This window comes from Sminthopsis crassicaudata, chromosome 2 (assembly GCF_048593235.1).
Source record: "Sminthopsis crassicaudata isolate SCR6 chromosome 2, ASM4859323v1, whole genome shotgun sequence".
NCBI lineage: Eukaryota > Metazoa > Chordata > Mammalia > Dasyuromorphia > Dasyuridae > Sminthopsis > Sminthopsis crassicaudata.
This window is the reverse complement of record NC_133618.1, coordinates 47770923-47789828: the sequence shown is the minus strand read 5'-3', so window position 1 is coordinate 47789828 and position 18906 is coordinate 47770923. Positions and strand designations below refer to the sequence as shown.

General features: G+C 38.5%; 1 protein-coding gene across 1 annotated transcript in view; it reads left to right on the top strand.

Moving 5' to 3' along the window:
* The first annotated feature begins 498 nt into the window (after positions 1–498).
* TCF25 (TCF25 ribosome quality control complex subunit) overlaps positions 499–18906 on the top strand; it is a 37933-nt gene continuing 19525 nt past the window's right edge. The window contains exons 1-7 of the mRNA XM_074286147.1: positions 499–760; positions 9295–9474; positions 11076–11150; positions 12736–12860; positions 14663–14728; positions 15806–15888; positions 17726–17856. Of these exons, the coding sequence (XP_074142248.1) occupies positions 560–760; positions 9295–9474; positions 11076–11150; positions 12736–12860; positions 14663–14728; positions 15806–15888; positions 17726–17856 (861 nt within the window). The 5' untranslated portion in view covers positions 499–559. The remainder of the gene's footprint in view (positions 761–9294; positions 9475–11075; positions 11151–12735; positions 12861–14662; positions 14729–15805; positions 15889–17725; positions 17857–18906) is intronic.

The following is an 18906-nucleotide window of genomic DNA, read 5'->3' as shown; positions in this document are numbered from 1 at the left end:
GGAAACTTTCTGTAGTTTTTTTTAAAAACAAGGATAGTGTTTTTGTTTTTGTTCTTTTCTTGTTATATTTTTAGGTACCTTTTTATCTTTTTTATTTTTATTTTTTACTTTTACAGAATTTACAGAATTATTATCCAAAATATCATATTGTTAAAAAAAAAAGGAAGAAAAGTATAATAAATAAAAGTATAATAAAGTTTTAGTTTCGTGTCGTTTTGTGTTTTGTTTTTTGCTTTTTCCCCCCAGGATGTGACTGACACTGGCATACAGTTTTATTTACTAAGAGAACCTGAAAAGGGTGCAGGTGGCTAAGACACGCCCCTGCTCCCGTTTTCCTGAGCAGACTATTGGCTGCGAGCGCAGCCAATCTGAGGGCCTCTCGGGCGGGTTCAAAGCTCTCGGGAGCCTAAGGGCGGGCGTGGCTGGCTTCCTAGTCTCTCCATCTAAGGAAAGCCAAGGCGGGCCCACGGTTTCCACCGCGCACGCGCGACATCCTCCCCCCGCCCACGCCCCAGTGCGGCAGTGCGCAAGCGCGGCGGGTCCGCGGCCGTTGGGTCTTATGTCGCGCCGGGCCCTCCGGAGGCTGCGGGGAGAACAGCGGGGCCAGGAGCCCCTAGAGCCCGGGGCCCTGCGCCTAGGTCTCGAGGATCGTGATGACGGCGGCGAGGAGGACGACGAGGAAGTGGGACAGCTGCCGAGCGACCCTCGACGGAGGAGGGGGAGGAGGGAGCGCAGCGCCATAAGCAACTTGTACGAGCTGGTGAGGAGCCGCCGAAGGGAGGGGCCGGAGGGGGGAGGGGGATAGGAATAAGAAGATAGAAGAGGGAAGGAAATAGAGGGGGGGAGGGGGGGAGAGGGCGGGGCCCGAGGCGTCGGCGTGAGGGGAGGGGCGGGGCGGGTGCCCCGGCGAGGAACCGGGAAGAGTCTGGGGCGGAGCGATGTCTGGGCCACGTCGGAGGCGTCGGGTGGGGGAGGGGGGAGGAGTCCGCCGGGCGGCCCCGAAGGTCCCAGAGCATTCCATCTGCTGTCCTGCGATTCCGCCTGGGTGCCCTCCTTCCTCTTTTGCCTTGAGAATCCCCGGGCCCTCGCCAGATCTAGCTCCGGGCCACTCCCTTTCCGAGGCCCCGAACCCGGAGTTCTAGTGGGGCCGTGAACTTGGGAGGGGAAAAATAGGAGTGTGTTATTATCTTTACCTTATCCACCTAAGAGAAACCTCTATGTCTATAGATAGAAATCTTTATGCTTATTTTGTTAATATTTGTACAGATGTCCGTCTTAAATCTCTAGATTTTACCTATAGAAATCTATAGATAACTGTATGGAAATGTCTATGTAAATAACTACATATTTATAAGTAGAAATCTCTATGACCGAATCTTGCTAGACAACTAGATCTTATAGATAGAAATCTACATGACTGTCTATATCTGTAAATATCTGCAGATAGACTTAGAAATATAATCTATATCGCTATCTTGTTGATATCAGTGTGGGTGTCTATCAATATCAAGATGTAGCTATAGCTAGATCTCTGTATCTGCATATGGAGATCTATAAGTTAATCTATAGTTAGATATCACCTATAGATATCTCTACAAATTACACATTTATCTATCTACACATTAACTACGTTTATAGATATCTATACTTACATAGGTACCTATCTATATTGATCTATGTTGAACAGATTAATCTAGATTAATCTTCAGACATATTTCTTTCTCTTTTTAGAAACGCTCCCTCTTTTTTGTGCCCATTATTTTTCCCAATAGAGTCTCAGCTTTTTAAAGACAGATTGTTTATTTTTTAACCTCCACTTCCTAATAGTGTGCTTTGTATGTTTTAGGCATTACATCATTTGTTTATTTAGTTGAATCAGCCCTAAGAAAGAGCACTAATTTAACTTCCTCATTTTGCAGATGAGGAAATTGAGGCCTAGAGAAAGGAGATAGACTAGAAGATACTTGAAGTCCCTTCTGGATCCTATGATCCTAAAATTACTTGCCAGGAAGTAAGTAGGAAGAAAGATTTGGGAACAGTGATAAGGGGGAGGAAAAAGGAGGTGACTTCTTATTTTCTTTTTTCACCACTAAAATTTTTATTACGTTGTTGATGATTGAGAATTAATAACAGGAGGATTGTAACCAAGTAATAATAGTCTATATTTATATAGTGCTTACATGGTTTATGGATTAGATAAATAACCCTGTGAGGTAAATGGTACAGTTACTTTTATTCCAGCTTAACATATGAGAAACCTGAAGTGTTGTAGGAAATATCTGAGACCTCGAGAGAGCACCCTCCCAGCTTTTAACCATTGTGTAAATTTAGGAATCATGGAGGAAATCTGATTCAGATTGGCAATAGTATTTAATTTGTCAGAGGACATACTTTAAAAGGGCAGAGGTGAGATATTGTGACAGCAACTGGAGATTAAAAGACAAGTAAAATGGAATTCCCGATGTCAAACAGTGGACATTCTAAGGGAATACAGCACATATAGAAGCAACCAAAAGTATATGCAAAATAATTTTAGAAGTATTGACAACTAGGGGGAATCAGAAGAACAGAGAGACCAAGAAAGACTGAGACTGGATGCATGCTAGTGCTCTCAACAGAATTAAAGGAGATTTTTGGGGGGAGGATATGAATCCAATTTTGGACTTGCTTGAGTTAGCCAGCAGGTAAAGATGAGGCCTTGGAATTCAGAAGAGACTTCAGGTTGAATTTATGCATATAAATAATAATGACCCAATGGAAGCTAGTGGCATCACCAGAAAAGAAAGAGGGTTTGAGAGAGAACTCTGGGGAGTAATATTTATGGTTAGGAATTGAATGATGGTCTAATAAAGGAGACAAGGGGATGTTCAGACAGGTAAGAGAATAGCTAACAAAGGCTTTATCCCGGAAAGGTTCTGGGAGTGGAGCTAGTTGATGCTCCCCCAAGTTTCAGAGAGGAGAGGTAGAATGAGGACTTGGATGAAAGCCATTGAATTGAGCATTTAAGAAGATCTTGTTAATCTTGGAGAACATAGTTTAAGTCAGAAGGGGGAGGAGGCAACTTAGTGACATATAGTTAGAGTGCTGATTCTGGAGCCAGGAGGACCTGAGTTTTAATCTGTCCTCAGACACTTGACACTTACTAGCTGTGTGACCCTGGGCAAGTCATTGATTTAAATAAATAGCAAATTTCTAATGTTCCCATTTGCTTGACTTTCTCTAGGTGCCTGTGGCAGGAAGTCAGGAGAGGTGAAAATGGAAGGTGCAAGAAAGAGTAACCTAGAGTTGAGATTTTGAAAATCATGTCCAAGATAGGACAAGGATAAAAATTATAATTAAACTGAATGCTTGTGTGGCTGACTTTGAAGGGATAAAATGTTGAGACTGGAATGGAATGGAATAAGAGACTAAAGGTCATGTGAAATGGGAAGAGTAGGGATAGGTGGAGTAAGGAAGAGGGAGAAATAGAAAAAGAGCTCAGCATCATGGCAGGAGGACACTTGGTCATGATGAGATCAAAAGTATAATGAGTAAAGATGGAGGTATTGGGTGAGGCTAATTAACTATTTAACAAGGTCATTTGACAAATTATAAACTTGGTGTCAGAGCAGGACGTCAGAATGGTAAAAATTCCAGAAGCAGAGTTGTCAAAGTACCATGATTGAATTTTGGTGTTTTTTTGTTTTGTTTTGTTTTTTGTTTTTTCTTGATTAGTTGGAACATGTAACAGTTTCATTAGTCTAGGAATGAGGAAACTCCCTCTAGCAGTGCAGTTTAGAAATTGAAGGGTTAAAGACCCCAGCTTTTGGGATAAGAACTCACTATTTAAGAAGAACTGCTTGGAAAATTGAAACAAGTATGGCAGAAACTAGGCATTGACCCATACTTAACACCATATACCAAGCAAAGGTCGAAATGAGTTCATGATTTAGACAATGATATAAGCAAATTAGAAGAACATAGGATAGTTAGGAATTGAATGATGGTTCAGTAAAGGAGACAAGGGGATGCTCAAACAGGTAATAGAATAGCTAGCAAAGGCTTTATCCCGCAAACACCAAAAGTTCTGGGAGTGGAGCTAGTTGATACTATCTCTCAGATCTGTGGTGAAGGAAGGAATTGGAGTCCAAAGAAGAACTGGAACTCATTGAATACCATATAAATAATTTTGATTATATTAAGTTAAAAAGTTTTTGTGCAAACAAAACTAGTACAAACAAGATTAGAAGGGAAGCAATAAAATGAGAAAACATTTTTACATTTAAGGGTTTTGATAAAGGCTTCATTTCTAAAATATTTAGAGAATTGACTCAAGTCAATCTCCAATTGATAAGTGGTCAAAGGATAAGAAAAGACAATTTTCAGATGAAAAAATTGACACCATTTCTAGTCATATGAAAAGGTGCTCTAAATCATTGATTAACGCAATTAATTATGAAAAGGTGCTCTAAATCATTGATTAATGCAAATTAAGACAACTCTGAGGTACCACTATACACCTCTCAGATTGGCTAAGATGATAGGAAAAAATAATAATGAATGTTGGAGGGGATGTGGGTAAACATTAATACATTGTTGGTGGAATTGTGAATGAATCCAGCCATTCTGGAGAGCAATTTGGAACTATGCTCAAAAAGTTAGTTATCAAATTGTACATACCCTTTGATCCAGCAAAGTTTCTACAAGCTTATATCCCAAAGGCTGGAAAGGGACCCACATGTGCAAAAATGTTTGTGGCAGTCCTTTTTGTAATGGCAAGGAACTGGAAATTGAGGATGCCCATCAGTTGGAGAATGGCTGAATAAGTTATAGTATATGAATGTTACGGGATATTATTGTTCTGTAAAAAATGATCAGCAGGATGATTTTAGAAAGGCCTGTAAAGACTTATATGAACTGGAAATGAGCAGAACCAGAAGATCTTTATACTTGGCAACAAGAAGATTATACATTGATCAATTCTGATGGAATTCTTTCCAACAATGAGATAATTTGAGGCCAATTCCCATGAGCTTATAATAAAGAACCATCTTTACCTGTAATGGGCCAGAACTCTGTACTTAAAACAAGGATTCTTAGAAGGTGTTAATTCAGTGGAATTGATAAGACAATGGTTATCTAATTTAGCATGGTGATTAATAGTTCTCTAGTTCTGTATGATTGAATTAATCTTACAACAAATAATGGTTCCCTAGTGATATAATGATTGGTTTATACTCTGTATACTGCATATAAACTGGGACAAACTCACAGAGACAGACTCTGAGAAGACGGAGGACTGGAAGAAGGAGCTCAAGCTCTCAGAGCCAAGAAAAGACATTTATTCCATCTCCCACCTTTGTGGTGGCTGGAGACTGTAGCACAAGCTCCCGGACTCAGGGAGACTTCAAGACAGAGACTGTCTTGGTGGTCCTCCTGCCTCCCCCATAGAAACCAAGACACATTCCGGAGGACCTCCAGAAAGCTAGCCTGGACCCCAGGCAAGGAAACTATACTGAAGGAGATTTGGACTTTTCCCCTGGCTGTTCTTGTGGTGATTAATATCTGAAACGCAGGCTTGTCCAGAGACCTCTAAAAAACCAACCAGAACACTACATATACCCAGAAAGAGGACTGTGGGAACTGAGTGGGGATCACAACATAGCATTTTCACTTTTTTTTTTTTTTTTTTTTTTTTTTTTGGTTGCATTTTTCTTTCTCTTTTTTTTTCCTGTTTGATATGATTTTTCTTGTGTGGCATGATAATTGTATAAATATGTATACATATCTTGGATTTAACATGTTTTAACATTTAACATATATTGGATTACTTGCCATCTATGGGAGGAGGTGAGGGAAAGGGGAGGAAAATTTGGAACATAAGGTTTTGTAAGAGTCAATGTTGAAAAATTATCCATGCCTATGTTTTGAAAATAAAAAGCTTTAATTTAAAGAAAAAAGGAGTTGAAGGGTTAAATCACAACTGGATCACACTGTAGCAGTAGAGCTCCAATTTTCTTGACCCCAAGCACTTCAGTCTTCTATCCCACTTTCAGTTGAGTAAATTTTAACTCAAAATGAATCATAGTTTTTATGTCTGAGAAAGGCTTGATGTCATTTCGTGTTTATTAAGTGCCTACAAGTGCTAGAGACTGGAGTCCCAAAGAGTAAAGCTTTTCTAGATCTATGCTACAACATAGACCTAGAAAAATGCAAAAGAACTGGAGGAGTAGATAACAGTAATCAATGGGACTTGGCAACTTGTTGGCTATGGGGGTTGATGGAAGGGCTAGAATCAAGGAAAATCACCCAATTGTATGATCCTAGGTGACTAGTACTATCAACAGAAATGTGGAGGGAGGTCTTAAGTTTTGAATATAAAAAGTTTGGGGTGCCAACAGAAGGTAGAGTTATTAAATGCTTACTGCCAGACAATGCGCTAAGCATCAGAGATACTAGTATAAGCAAAAAGAAAGATAATCCTGAGGGCAGCTAGGTGGTGCAGTGGATAGAGCACCAGACTTGAATTCAGGAAGATCCAAGTTCAAATTTGGTCTCAGACACTTAACATTTCCTAGTTGTGTGACTCTGGGCAAGTTACTTACCCCCAGCCTCAGGAAAAAAAAAAAAAAGAAAAAGAAAAAGAAAGATAATCCTGGTGGAAATGTCATACAGCAGATCATTAGTAATATGGGACTACATGTCCTACCATTACCATAAATTTAATGTGTACTATATTTGACTTAAAATCTTTTCCCTGAAATTGGCTCCTCCTCTTGGTTTTGTTATTTCTCTTTGTGGCTTCACAATTTTATCCAGTTATTATGCTCAAAATCTTGGCTTTATGCCTTGACTTTTCCTCTCCGTCACTTGTAACAGTTGATTGGATTCTTATTCCACCCCTACAAAACCTGTAGAACATCCAGTTTTTTTTGCATTTTTCTAGGTTTATGTTGTGTCATAGATCTAGAAAGGCTTTACTCTTTGGGACTCCAGCCTGCAAGACCTCTCCAGCACCTGTTTAGACTATTGCCACAGTCTTTTCTTGCTAAGTCTTATCTTTCTTGGGACTGCCAAAATTATCTTTTTCACATACTGGCCTGGTTATGTTACTTCTCAGTTCAGATTTTTTTGGGAGTTCCTAACTGCCTGCAAAATAAAGGTCAAACTCCTTTGCCTGGAACTCCCATTTTTCTGTTCAGTGTACTTTTTGCAACAATAAAACTGGACTCCCTCTGCCTGCACTTTCAACACACTCTTGTACTTTTTTATCCTCCATGCCTGTGGACAGCCTTCTTATTCTGGTTAATTCCCATGCATTCTTTAAAGCTCAAAATGCCACCCCCCTCAAACCCAGACTGATCATTTTTGAAAAAAGGTTTCTTTTGTTGTTTCTCTCCTTTCTCCATATTAAATCACTCTACTCTCTTTCTCTACCCCCAATTAGTTCTGTGGAGTCAGTAATGGTCATGGGTTCTGGTTGTTTCACTCTGTCATTTAGCATAGGTCTTTTCAAACTTCTCTGAATTCTTCATAGTTTTCTACAGTTTGTTTAATCTTTCCCTAGTCTAGTCAGTGAAGATCAACTTTGTTTTCATTGTTTTAATTCCATAAAGAGTGAAACTAATAATAATAATGATAATAGTTTTTGTAGTACTTACTTAGGACTAGCCACTGTGCTAAGCACTTTTCCAATCTTTATCTCATGTGTTCCTCACAACCATCTTGGAAGATAGGGGCTCTTATCCCTCAGATAAGGAAATGGACAGACAAAAGTAAAGGGACTTGGCCAGGCTCACCCAGCTAGTAAATTTCTAAAGTCAAATTTGAACCCAGGTCTTCTGACCTAGTCTTTTACTGTGCCACCTCACTGTTTCAATATTAATACTTTATTATTTATCCCATCATTTTATTAATTATTAAATAATGTTTATTTTGTTGATATTGATTTTTTTTATTTCAAAGAAAACCTTTCTGTCTCTATAAGCTAGGAGTTGTGTCTGTGTGTGCAGGTGTACATACATTCTTGGATATGCCTTCTACTTATCCTTTATATTTTCTCCCTTTCCTCATTAGAGATGAACTTCCTGTAGAATTTTAACATAGTAGTACTTCTCTTTTGTACTTTCCTCATGTTCTTGCCAGGTAATATTAGATCTTATAGCTATCCTTGCAATTTTTTGTGTGTCTTTTAAACTATCACTTCCATATAAGTAGAACCCATAAGTGTTGACTAAGTATTGTATTTTCCCCAGCAACTAGCACAGTGCTTTGCACATAGTAGGTGCCTAATAATTTTTTCTAATAGTTTTGCACATAGTAGGTGCCTATAATTTTTTTCTAATTGTTCTGCATAAATCAGTGAATATAGTTAACATTAGTAGAAAAAAGGGGCATATGACTAATCCTCACATGCTATCTATTAAAATATCTTTGTAATGAAAAGAAACAATTGAAAATATACATACATACATACATACATACATACATACATACATACATACACACACTCCAAAGGGGAGTTTATGTTTGATCCTAGGTAATAGGAAGCTGTTAGAATTTATTGATTGGTCAGATGTCACTACTACTAAAGTATCAGATATTTAAAACAAGAATTCATCTTTTTGTGTTTTTTGGCAGTCTGGTTAACCTTAGAATAATTGTCTTTAGATGCATGATACAATAGGGTTTCCAAATCAAAACTAATTACATTGCAATAAAAGTTATCAATTTAAAAAAAAATTTACAAACCCCAGTTAATTATCCTGCTCTTAAATGCTTACATGAGTTGCTATTGCTAAAAGGAATTGAGTCAACTTGTAATATTCACTCCAGTGACAATACTATCTGAATTTATCTAGGCTGGTTCTTAGTCAATTAATCCATCAAAAAGCATTCATTGAAGTGTTTACTTTGTTTGGAGCACTATATCTGCCCTGGGGATACAAAGAAAAAGCAAACCAACCCAGAGTCTAGGTGTCCTAGGAGCTTAACATTCTAAGCACATGGCACACCTACAACTCAGTACTTAAAAGATAAAGTTAGTGCCAGATTTCCTTTGAGGGGGGAAGGAAACTAGGAAAGTCTGCCTGCAAGAGAGACAAAAAGATATTGAAGGTATGAATCCCAGGAATTCTTTCAGAAGTATACAACTGTGAGAAATCCTTTATGTTGGCTATATTTTTATGTTACATATTACTGTAGTAAATACTTGTAGCTTGTTTCCTTCCCACTCCAAGGGCCTACTTTGAAGATAACTTATATTTCCTGTTCTACTGTTTAATATATAGCTTATTTTCTTTTTTACCAATACAGATAACCAGTGAAGAACCTGAGGATGAACTTGTATCCAAAGCAAGGGGAGAAGATTACAGACTGAAGGTACAAGAGGGCGCAGAGAACAATGAAGACACTAAACATGGAGAACTAGAGGTCAACCAAGAAAGAGATGGAGAAAGTCTTTCACAAGAAAACCAGGCAGCAACTAATGCACAGGTATTCAGAAATAAATACAATTCTTCTGTATAGGACAAGGTATAGTAGATTGGCACCGGGAGCTACATATCCCAATCAGTCAACTTGATTTCTTCAGCACCCACTGATTGCTGAAGCTACAGGGAAAAGGAAAAGGCATTCCCTGATGAAAAGCAGCTTGTAGTCTGGAGAGACAACATGCAAACAACTAGGTACAAGCATGATACCGATAGGATAAACTGGAAGTTGTCTGAAAGAGAAGGCACTGAGATTCATGGTGATTAGGAAAAGTTTCTTGAAGAAGATAGGACTTTAGCTGACAACTAAGGGAAGCCAGGAGGCAGAAAAGAGGTGTGGGAGGTGCTTGGAGTTGGGAGATAGGACCCTTGTGTTGATGGATCACAAGGCATTTTGAAAATTGGAAAGATAAGAAGGGGCAGGTTTATAAAGGAATTTGAAAGACAAGATTTTATGAGTGATCCTGGAGGTGAGAGTGGCACCAGAATTGATTAATGGGGGATGGTACAGTCAGACCAAATTGTACTGTTTTCGAAAGACCAGTTTGGCAGCAGAATGTGGGGAGACTGTTGAAATTGTCTAGGCAAGAGGTGATGAGGGCCTGCACCAGGAGGTGCAATGTTAGAGGAGAAAAGAGGGGTGTATATGAGAGATTTTATGAAGGTAGAAGTGATAAGACTTGACCATTGATTGGATAGGGGAGGTAAGAGGAGATGAGGATGGTAATACCCTTGATTATAATAGGGAAATTAGGAAGAAGGGAAGGTTTTTGGGGGAAGCATGAGTTGGGTTTTGCATACATTGTGTTTAAGATTTCTAGAAGACATCTGATTAAGGACAGAGGTGGGAGACTGGAAGTCAGCAGAGAGGTTAGTGCTGCCTAAGTAGAGCTGAGATTCATGAGCATGAAGGTGATAATTGAGGAGAAAGTGAGGCAAGTGGCTTTGCCCAACCTTCCTTCACTCAAACCCAACTCACTGGCTTGTCATGACATCACAGTCCTCTGAGAAAGAAGGACAACCACCAACTACTTCTTCCTTAAAGAAGTATGTTTATCTCCAAGTATGTTTATCAGTAGTTTATTTATAAGCTCTTACTGATTGTTGATTAGCTTTTGTTGTGCTGTGCTCTTGGATGGAGGAAAGCCTGATTAGTCTCTTCCTCAGCTCCTTGGCTTATGGAAATGGTTTTGTCTTTTGGAAATGCTTTTTTAACTAGGGACTGGACTGGATTACTGCCTTTTTGCTCTTTTGAAGACACAAAGGTTGGATTCGTATTTCACAGTGCCTGATCACTGCATTCTCGTTATTCCTGTGTTCAGCCCCCCCAAAAAAAGAGTTTCTAGCTCCTTTTAAAGGGGAGAAAACTCAAAAAAGTTGCCTTCTGTCCCTTAATCTTTTTACTCCTTTATTTCTTTTTTCTTAAGCATATTCCTATTTGGCTACTCAGGGGCCTCTATCATATCATCTATATCATTGAGTTTTCTTCTGAAATTGACCTGTCCTTTGTCTCCTCAGAAATTTAGGAGGTGACGAAGCCCTTTCTTACCTTCTTCAGTGCTCTGGCTCCTTTGTCTGTGCATCACACTGTTCTTCTCTTGACAGCCTAATCTGAATAACAAACCACGGAAGAAGAAGAAGAAGAAGAAAAATAAGAAAACTGCAACAGGAGAAACTCCGGTATGTTTTAGTCAAAGCTTTTAATTGTTGTTTCCCTTCTGATCCTTCAGGCTGCTTCTCAGAGGAGTTTAGAAAACATTAATTCCAGGGTTTTTTTGTCAATAAACATTTATTAAATGCTTACTGTTTGCCAAGCACTGTGTGAAGAATAAAAAAAGGCAAAAACTATTCCTGCTCTTTAGGAGTTCCTCCAATCCCCCTGTACTTGTAAAGTGTAGACAGAGTAGTTGGAAACTCATCTCAGAAGGGAGGTTGGGGACTGGAAAGACATCCTGTAGAAGGTGGAAGTGAGCTGTGTCCTGAGGGGAGACTGAGAAGTGAAGCAATGGAGATGAGAAAACGGAGACGTGTCAGGGATAAAGACTGTCACGAGGAGTGGTGGAGGGATGAGAGAAAAGGATCAAGGTTGGGAAGGGCTCTTAGAGCCCAGCAGGATGGGGCTTGGGGCCTCAGGGAAGATGGGAGCGCCAGGATTTTATTGGGTAAGGAGAGGTGATGAGTGGCCACCTTGAGGTGAGCCGGGGCCCAGGAGGCTCCTTTTGTGAAGGATGATTAGGCGAGAGGGGAGAAGGAAGAGATGGGGCAGGTGGGGTAAAGGTAATGATAGAGTCCAGACATGGTGATAGGCAGCAAGCAGTGTGAGCAAAGTACAACCAGCACTACAGAGGGCAATTGGGTCATCGATTCATCAGAAGGGAGCCAAGGCTCAGTGGGAGGGGAAGGCCAATCTGGGCTGGGAATTTGGGGGTGTGGAGCAAGCAAAGCAGAATGAGAAATAGGTCTTATACTTCAGCAGCCTGGGGTTCAGGATCACTGAGGTAGGGGGAATTTGAGGAATAAATTCAAGCACAGTAGTATGTGGTAGGTGATGCTGGTGTTGAGGGCCCTGCTGGAAATTCAGTGTGCATCCTGGAGGCCTGCTTCCTCCACAGTGGAGGAAGAGGTCATAGGGGAGTCTATGGGCAGGAAGTAAAAGTGGGCTGTTAAGGTGTGTTCTGAGAAAGTCTGCGGAACACTGGAGAAGTTTGGAGTGAAAAGGCCCCGGCCTGGAGCCCCTATCAGTAGTATAATGTAGATAATTCTGAAACAGGAAAAGATTGCTTAACAAGGTTTGGTCTCCTCTTTGTTTCATGCAATTCCTCTGGAAAATCAAGAATGCTCTTGTTCTACTGCCTCTTTTTTTTTTTTTTTCTTTTCTAATCTGTGTTACACAATACTCTCTAGTATTGAGCTATCTCACTGTGCCTGTGGACTCTCTACCTTCTCTTGTTTTCTCTTCTGCTAACTTGGGAATTCAACAAGTGAAAATAATAATTTTATTTGTGTTCAGTTTATTGTCAACAAATGCATTTCAAACTCATGCCCTTGACCCTTGGGATTCTAGGAATGATTCATCTTCTGGCAATTCAATTTGAATTTTGTTTTGTATAGTCCAAATCACAAATCCCAAAGCTATTTTACCTGATTCTTCTCATAAAAAAACAATTTGATTTGATAACTAACATGTTGAATGGTTCTTATGGTAGAGTTTAAAATAGAATTACTTTGATGGTTCTTCTATCTTGAATCTTTTTGGTGCTTTCAGGAAGATGATGGTCTGGAGGATATTGACAGCATTTTAGAGAAAATTGAAGTTACCAATGGTCTGTCAAATCAGACTCATAGCAATGTCATCATGGAGAGTCGGCCTCTTCTCTATGTCGAACACAGGTAAGAGATTAATGGTGTTTTTCCTTTTTTTCTTCCCCCAGACAGATTTTGATGTAACATCGCGCCCATCTGTTCTAGCAGGAAAACTATTCCTTGGAGAGTGTTGGATTTATTTTGTTTAACTCTTCAAGATGTTTCCTGAAGGATGTTACTATAAATGTGGTCCTTCATTTAAGATCAAATTAATCAACTGTTAGATTTTTCAGATAGCTATTGATTCCTTACTCTTAAAATTCTGCTGGTAGAAAAGGGATCACCCTGCTCTTAATTTCCCAGTTCTTCTGATGTATTCACTCTGATAGGAAAAAAGATACTTATACACATATTTGGGATGAGTCTCTTTTTTCATTTGGACTTTTATGAGATAGCATAACTCTCTGTTGGCTAATTCCTATAGTTATTCTTTAGTGTTGAGTGTCTGGAGTATCTATATTATGTCCTAAGTGGCTCTTCCTAGAACAGAACTAATGTGGTAGTTACAGTACATATGGTATGGGGAAAGAATCCTGAACTGGGAGTTAAGATTTTATCAAGTCCTGATTCCGCCATTGAACAGTTGTCAAGATTTAAAGCAAGTCATGTAACATTTCCTGAATCTTTTTTAACCCACACATAAAGTTGGGAAAGGTTTTGAATATACAATTATATTTTAAGTACATTTTGTTTAAAAAGTAGAATATTATTGATCGCACTAGTTTTTTTTACATCACCTATATTTCCCAATCTGTTCTTCCCAAAGCCTCCTCTCAGAGAGTTATGCCTTATTCCAAAGAGAAAAGAATTTGGCAAAAGTAATCAATACCTCCCCAAAGACTGCCATTGTATGCAGTATTCTATAATCCTCCCACCCATGCATCTCTTCAAGGAAATGGGGAGATACCTTCTCATATCCTTGCTGGGGCCAGGTTTGGGCATTTAATTTTATTTTCTTTCTGTCTTTTGTCTTAATATCACAGTTATTTTTGAGGAGGTTCAGGGGGTTCTTAATTACTTGAACCTACCCTTGAAACAAAATTAATTTAGCAAAAACATTTGCAGTCTATTTTAGCTCTTGATATGCTAGTTACAACTTCGTGAATTTCCTTCTGCTTTCCTTAGGCCATAGCTCTTACTTCCTTCTCTTTTGGTGCACCTCCTCCTATCCTCCTCTCTTCTGCTCTCTTTTCACTGTTCCAAAGAAGTTGGAACAGTGTTGTTATTTGGCATGCCTGCCTTGTCCTCTAAACTTATATAGGTTTATAGCTTATCTCTGCAGACACTACAGAGCAGCCATTCTGTGTTCAGTGGAGGTACAAAAGGCTAGTTTTAACTTGAAAGAACATGCACATTGGTGATACTCCTCTTTGGACACGTGAATACAGAACTCGGCTTTCCTCTTCTCTTATTTTCTCATCTTTCCAGCCTTGCGTAGATGAATTTGTTTAGCTTGTTCTTATCTTATCTAACTGCTAGCCTACCAGGCTTTTAAAGCTATGGAAGACATCTTTAACAATCAGACAGATGAGTTGCTTTTTCGAGGAGTAGCTCTCTGCAGGTCATATTCTTCCACAACACAGGGCAAGTACTCTAGAAGCTGGCCTTTTCCCTGAAAGCATGTGCATGACTACATGGCTGACCCTGTAGAGGGCAGCAGTTCAGACTACAGAATGAACAAGAATCTATGTAGATTGTTGACCACTTTTCAGCCTAAGGTCACTATTTTCACTGTTCCATGGTTATTTGGATGGAGTTGATAAGAAAAAATTCTCAGTTGTAAAAAAAGTTCTATTTTTGTTTGTTGTTTTTTATTTCTAATTCTTTAGACACTTGAATCCAGAAACAGAGTTGAAAAGATATTTTGGAGCTCGAGCTGTCCTTGGAGATCAGAGGTGAGAACAAAGAAAGCTTGATATAAACTGAACTACTTTAATAGTATTTAAAATGGCTATTGAGAAGAAATCATAACATTTCATAAGTATGCCATGAATACTAAGAAATAGTATTTTTCTTCATTTTAGAGAAATTATAGAAAGTTAGTTTTAGTATTTGAAAGTCCTTAGAAGGAGATGGACTTTGCTCTGAGCTTCTTTTTAAAGTGAAATTGTGTTGTTTATCTTTCATTTTTTTCCCCAGTTCACATTCTTAGACTCTGTGTTGGCTTATTAGTGACTATTAGGCATTCTGAGATTTGATGATCACAGCATCCTAAGTCTGATGTTAAAGCTAGTATTACCTGTCATCAGTAAAGCGTAAACTGTCTGATATGGGCAAAGAAATACTCTTGATTTGCTTACTTGGTTAACCTTGAGAGTATTGGCATTTTAGAAAAATTAATAGAAAAATTACATCCCATCTGAAATTTTTTGGTCAGATATTGAACAAGAAAAATACTACAAGGTATCTCAAAGAACTTAGTGCCATTTAAGCTTTAATTGCTAATCTAACATTGCTTTAATAGCTTAAAACCACACCAAGAATTTGGGGGGCATCCTGCATTTTATAGCTCTGGAGCAAATCAGATTAGAGATAATATCAGTATTGTAATCGTATGTTTTGAACAGAATGAACCTCAGAGATTGTCTCGTGCAGCCTCATTTTATTGATGAGTTCCAAAGGTATTAAGTGACTTAACCAAGGTCACCCAGACAGTCAAGGAATAGAGCTGGGCTTTGAGCATTCTCTTCCTCCTCATTCCAGATTTGACTCTGGGAATGTTTGACATCAATATATCACTTGGTTTCACCTCTTAAAACAACTGGGGATTTGGTTCTTTCTTCTAAGTTCTCAGCTTTTAAACACATTATTTTTAAGGGAAACTCTACAGGCAACCTAAAGCTTTGTGATTAGAGAATTGCACATTGTAGTGTGGAAGATTTCTTCATTTTTCTGCATATTGACCAGTGATTAGATAATTGAAGGAGTTTGTCCCCAAAGATAAAGCATTGCCTATATTTTTTAATCTGCAGACCTCGACAAAGACAGCGTCAGTACCACCGAAGCACATGGCTGACCACTCCGAAGAGCACCTGGCCCCGCTACACCAAAACAGGTGGGTGCCTTATTAGGTTATGGTCACCTTATGCCAGCTGTGGTCATTATTAGTGTTATTACATATTTTTGGGGGGGAGCCATGCTTGTTCTTTGTAATTTTGTAACATTCATGCAAGATGCTTTCATGTGAATTATCCCATTTGATCTTCACAGCAGTCCTTTGGGTTTGGCAAGAATCAATCCTTTTTTATAGGGAAGGGAATAGACTCATTTAAATAATTTCCCAGTGGTTATACAGCATGTAGTGAGGGTGCTAAAACTAACACCCAGCTTTTCTTGTCCAGAGTTTTTTCTGTTGCATTGGGGAGAGAGAGGAGGGGAAGAAGAGAGAGGAGGTCCTTGATGATTATTTTGCCAATAGGTACATTAATATTGGAGAATAAGGAATATTTTGAAATATACTAGGCATATAGTTATTAAGTTTAATAGCTTTTGGGGGCAGATAGGTGGCTCAGTGGATAGAGCACCAGCCTTGAATTCAGGAGGACCAGAGTTCAAATCTGGTCTCAGACATTTAACACTTCCTAGCTGTGTAACCCTGGGCAAGTCACTTAACCTCAGCCTCAGGGGAAAAAAAAAAAGTTTAATAGCTTTTAAAGCACAAATTTAAGGTTAACCCTAACCCCATATTAAGATTTTTGAAATATCCTGCATATTTTTCAATATTTTGGTTTTTAAAATTAACTTTTTTTTTTCCCTTTAGATCTTTGCAACATAGGAATCAGTTTAGTTTTCAAACTATTTGATATATAGTGAATTTAGCATGACATAGGAGATATGTGTCCATGTTTATGCCTAGATTATGAGTATAGGCAATTTGTGGTTTTTCCTTCATTGTCATATTTTTCAGTTTTCTCACATCTTCAGCAAAAAAAGAAAAATCTTTTTCAAGCTATAGGCAATAATCTTTGGGATGGTTATTTGGTTTGTGGTGTCTATATGGTAATAGTGTCTTGTGTTAAGATGTCCAACCAGGGCATCACTTGTGAGAAGATGGGGTTCAGCTATTTTATAAGGACAAGTTAAAGCTGGATTTTTTCAGGTTGGTCAGAAGAATTAAGATTTGTAAGTTTGCATATGAAAATGGAATGGTTTACACCTATCCAACACTATTCCTTAATGGAATAGGAGAGAAAGAAGTGCCTTTCCCCCTTCTTTACTAAAAAAGACCTAAAACTTATGTAGGTACGCCATCAAACTTATCCCCTCAAGTCAAAGGGAATGGTATTTCCTCTGTGCCATTTCATGTTGCACTCCCATTTGGGTACATTTTTTCCACGATTCCCTCCTCCCCCCAAGGCAGTTCTTAGATAATCATTTTAATTTATTGTCACATGAATACAGTTTTTGTATAAGAGTATGTATTAAAATGTGGGTGTCAACATTCCCATCTCTCAACAACCTTACACACATTGTTTTTAAAGTGGTCCAGAGCTGTTAGTTTTATATGCAAGTTTCTGAATCAGGCCTATATTGTAATTCAAAATATCACTGTGAATGTTAGACATTTTTTTCTAAAGTGGATCATAATGCATATATAAAATTAAATTATTTTATAGTTTTAGGTTAAACCACTTTGAATTAAGTTTGGTAATGTTTCAGAAAAGGATCTAAATCTAAAACAAGCATTAAAATCCTGGAATTTGGGAATAGAGTTGAGAATATTAGCTAATAGAAAACAGCTTTAAGTCCTCAAGAAAAGAAGGCCTTACTAACCATAAGTATTCTTTGTTATTAATACATGTAACTGTGAGTTATAATTTGGAGCTATTATAATTCTACTGAAACTGACTAGGATTGACTTGGTTCACCGATAGAATTTCCACTAATTTTAGGTATTACAATGCGAGTGCTGGAATCCAAAAGGGGAGTTCAGCACTTCACATTTGAACACCACCGAGAGTACCAGCAGGTGCAGTTCCAGTTCCTGAGTGCAGTGGAGTCTATGGACCCCAATAATATTGTGGTATGTCATGAAGAGAGAATGGCTACTCTGAAATGTTCAGTTCATCCCATTGGGCCCCTGTCCTGTTGTGGTAACAACCACCCGTTCCCTGGGCTGCCCCAGCCAAAGGAAAGAAAGTAGAGAACAAGCTTTCAAGCCAAACAGTATGCGAAATAAGAAAGCTCCTTTGTGTGAGTTCTTTCAGCTGAGGAAGTGGGAAATGATTATATAAATAAGTGTGAGATGACCTTTAAAGACAGAGTTTAGCTACCAGCTGTTCTATTTTTAAACCTTTTTCTTTGGAAGAAAGCAAAGTCATTTATTAGCGTTTTAGTAGAACAACTTCAGCATTGAAATTTTATGAAACCTGTCCAATTTTCTTAAATTTGATAGGAAAATTTGAGACTCGGGGACTGAAGTTGAAGTAATATGGATACATTGTTCAGAATCTGAAGAATTACAAAACACAAATGAACAACAAACTTCACAAAAACTCAGGCCCGTATCAGTGTTAAATATAAATCTCTTTACATGATTTCTTTTCTAGACGGTCTTATCAGCAAAATTAATTGAAACTGAAAGTGTAACAGTGCCCTGCTCTTCTGTTTCTCCTTCATATAACAGGTTATCATGTTGGTAACATCATTGAAGAGCCTTGTTTATAGTGTGGGTGTGCCAATGAGTAATATGCCATGGTTTTTAAAACTTTTGAATCCCCAGTTGATTTCAAGCTCCAGAGGAGCTCCTTAGAATCTGTCTTCCCACTACAGAGTTGGTCCAAATCTTGTGCCTGGGAACCTTGTCCTTTTAGGATTTTTGATTAGATGAGAAGCAGCAGCCCTATTATAATTACACTAGTACTCTAGAAAGGACAAATTTCAGAATGTTCAGAAAAAGGATAAGTAGAAACCTGTGGACAGACATTTTTACAAGGGAAGCCAGCCTTGGAGAGAAGAGATTTTTCTCAGTATTGGAATTTTATGTAACGAAAAATAATTCTGATTAGGAAATTGAGCTGTCCAAAGAAAGTAATGTGATATATAGGTGATATAGTTTAGATTTTTTTTTTTT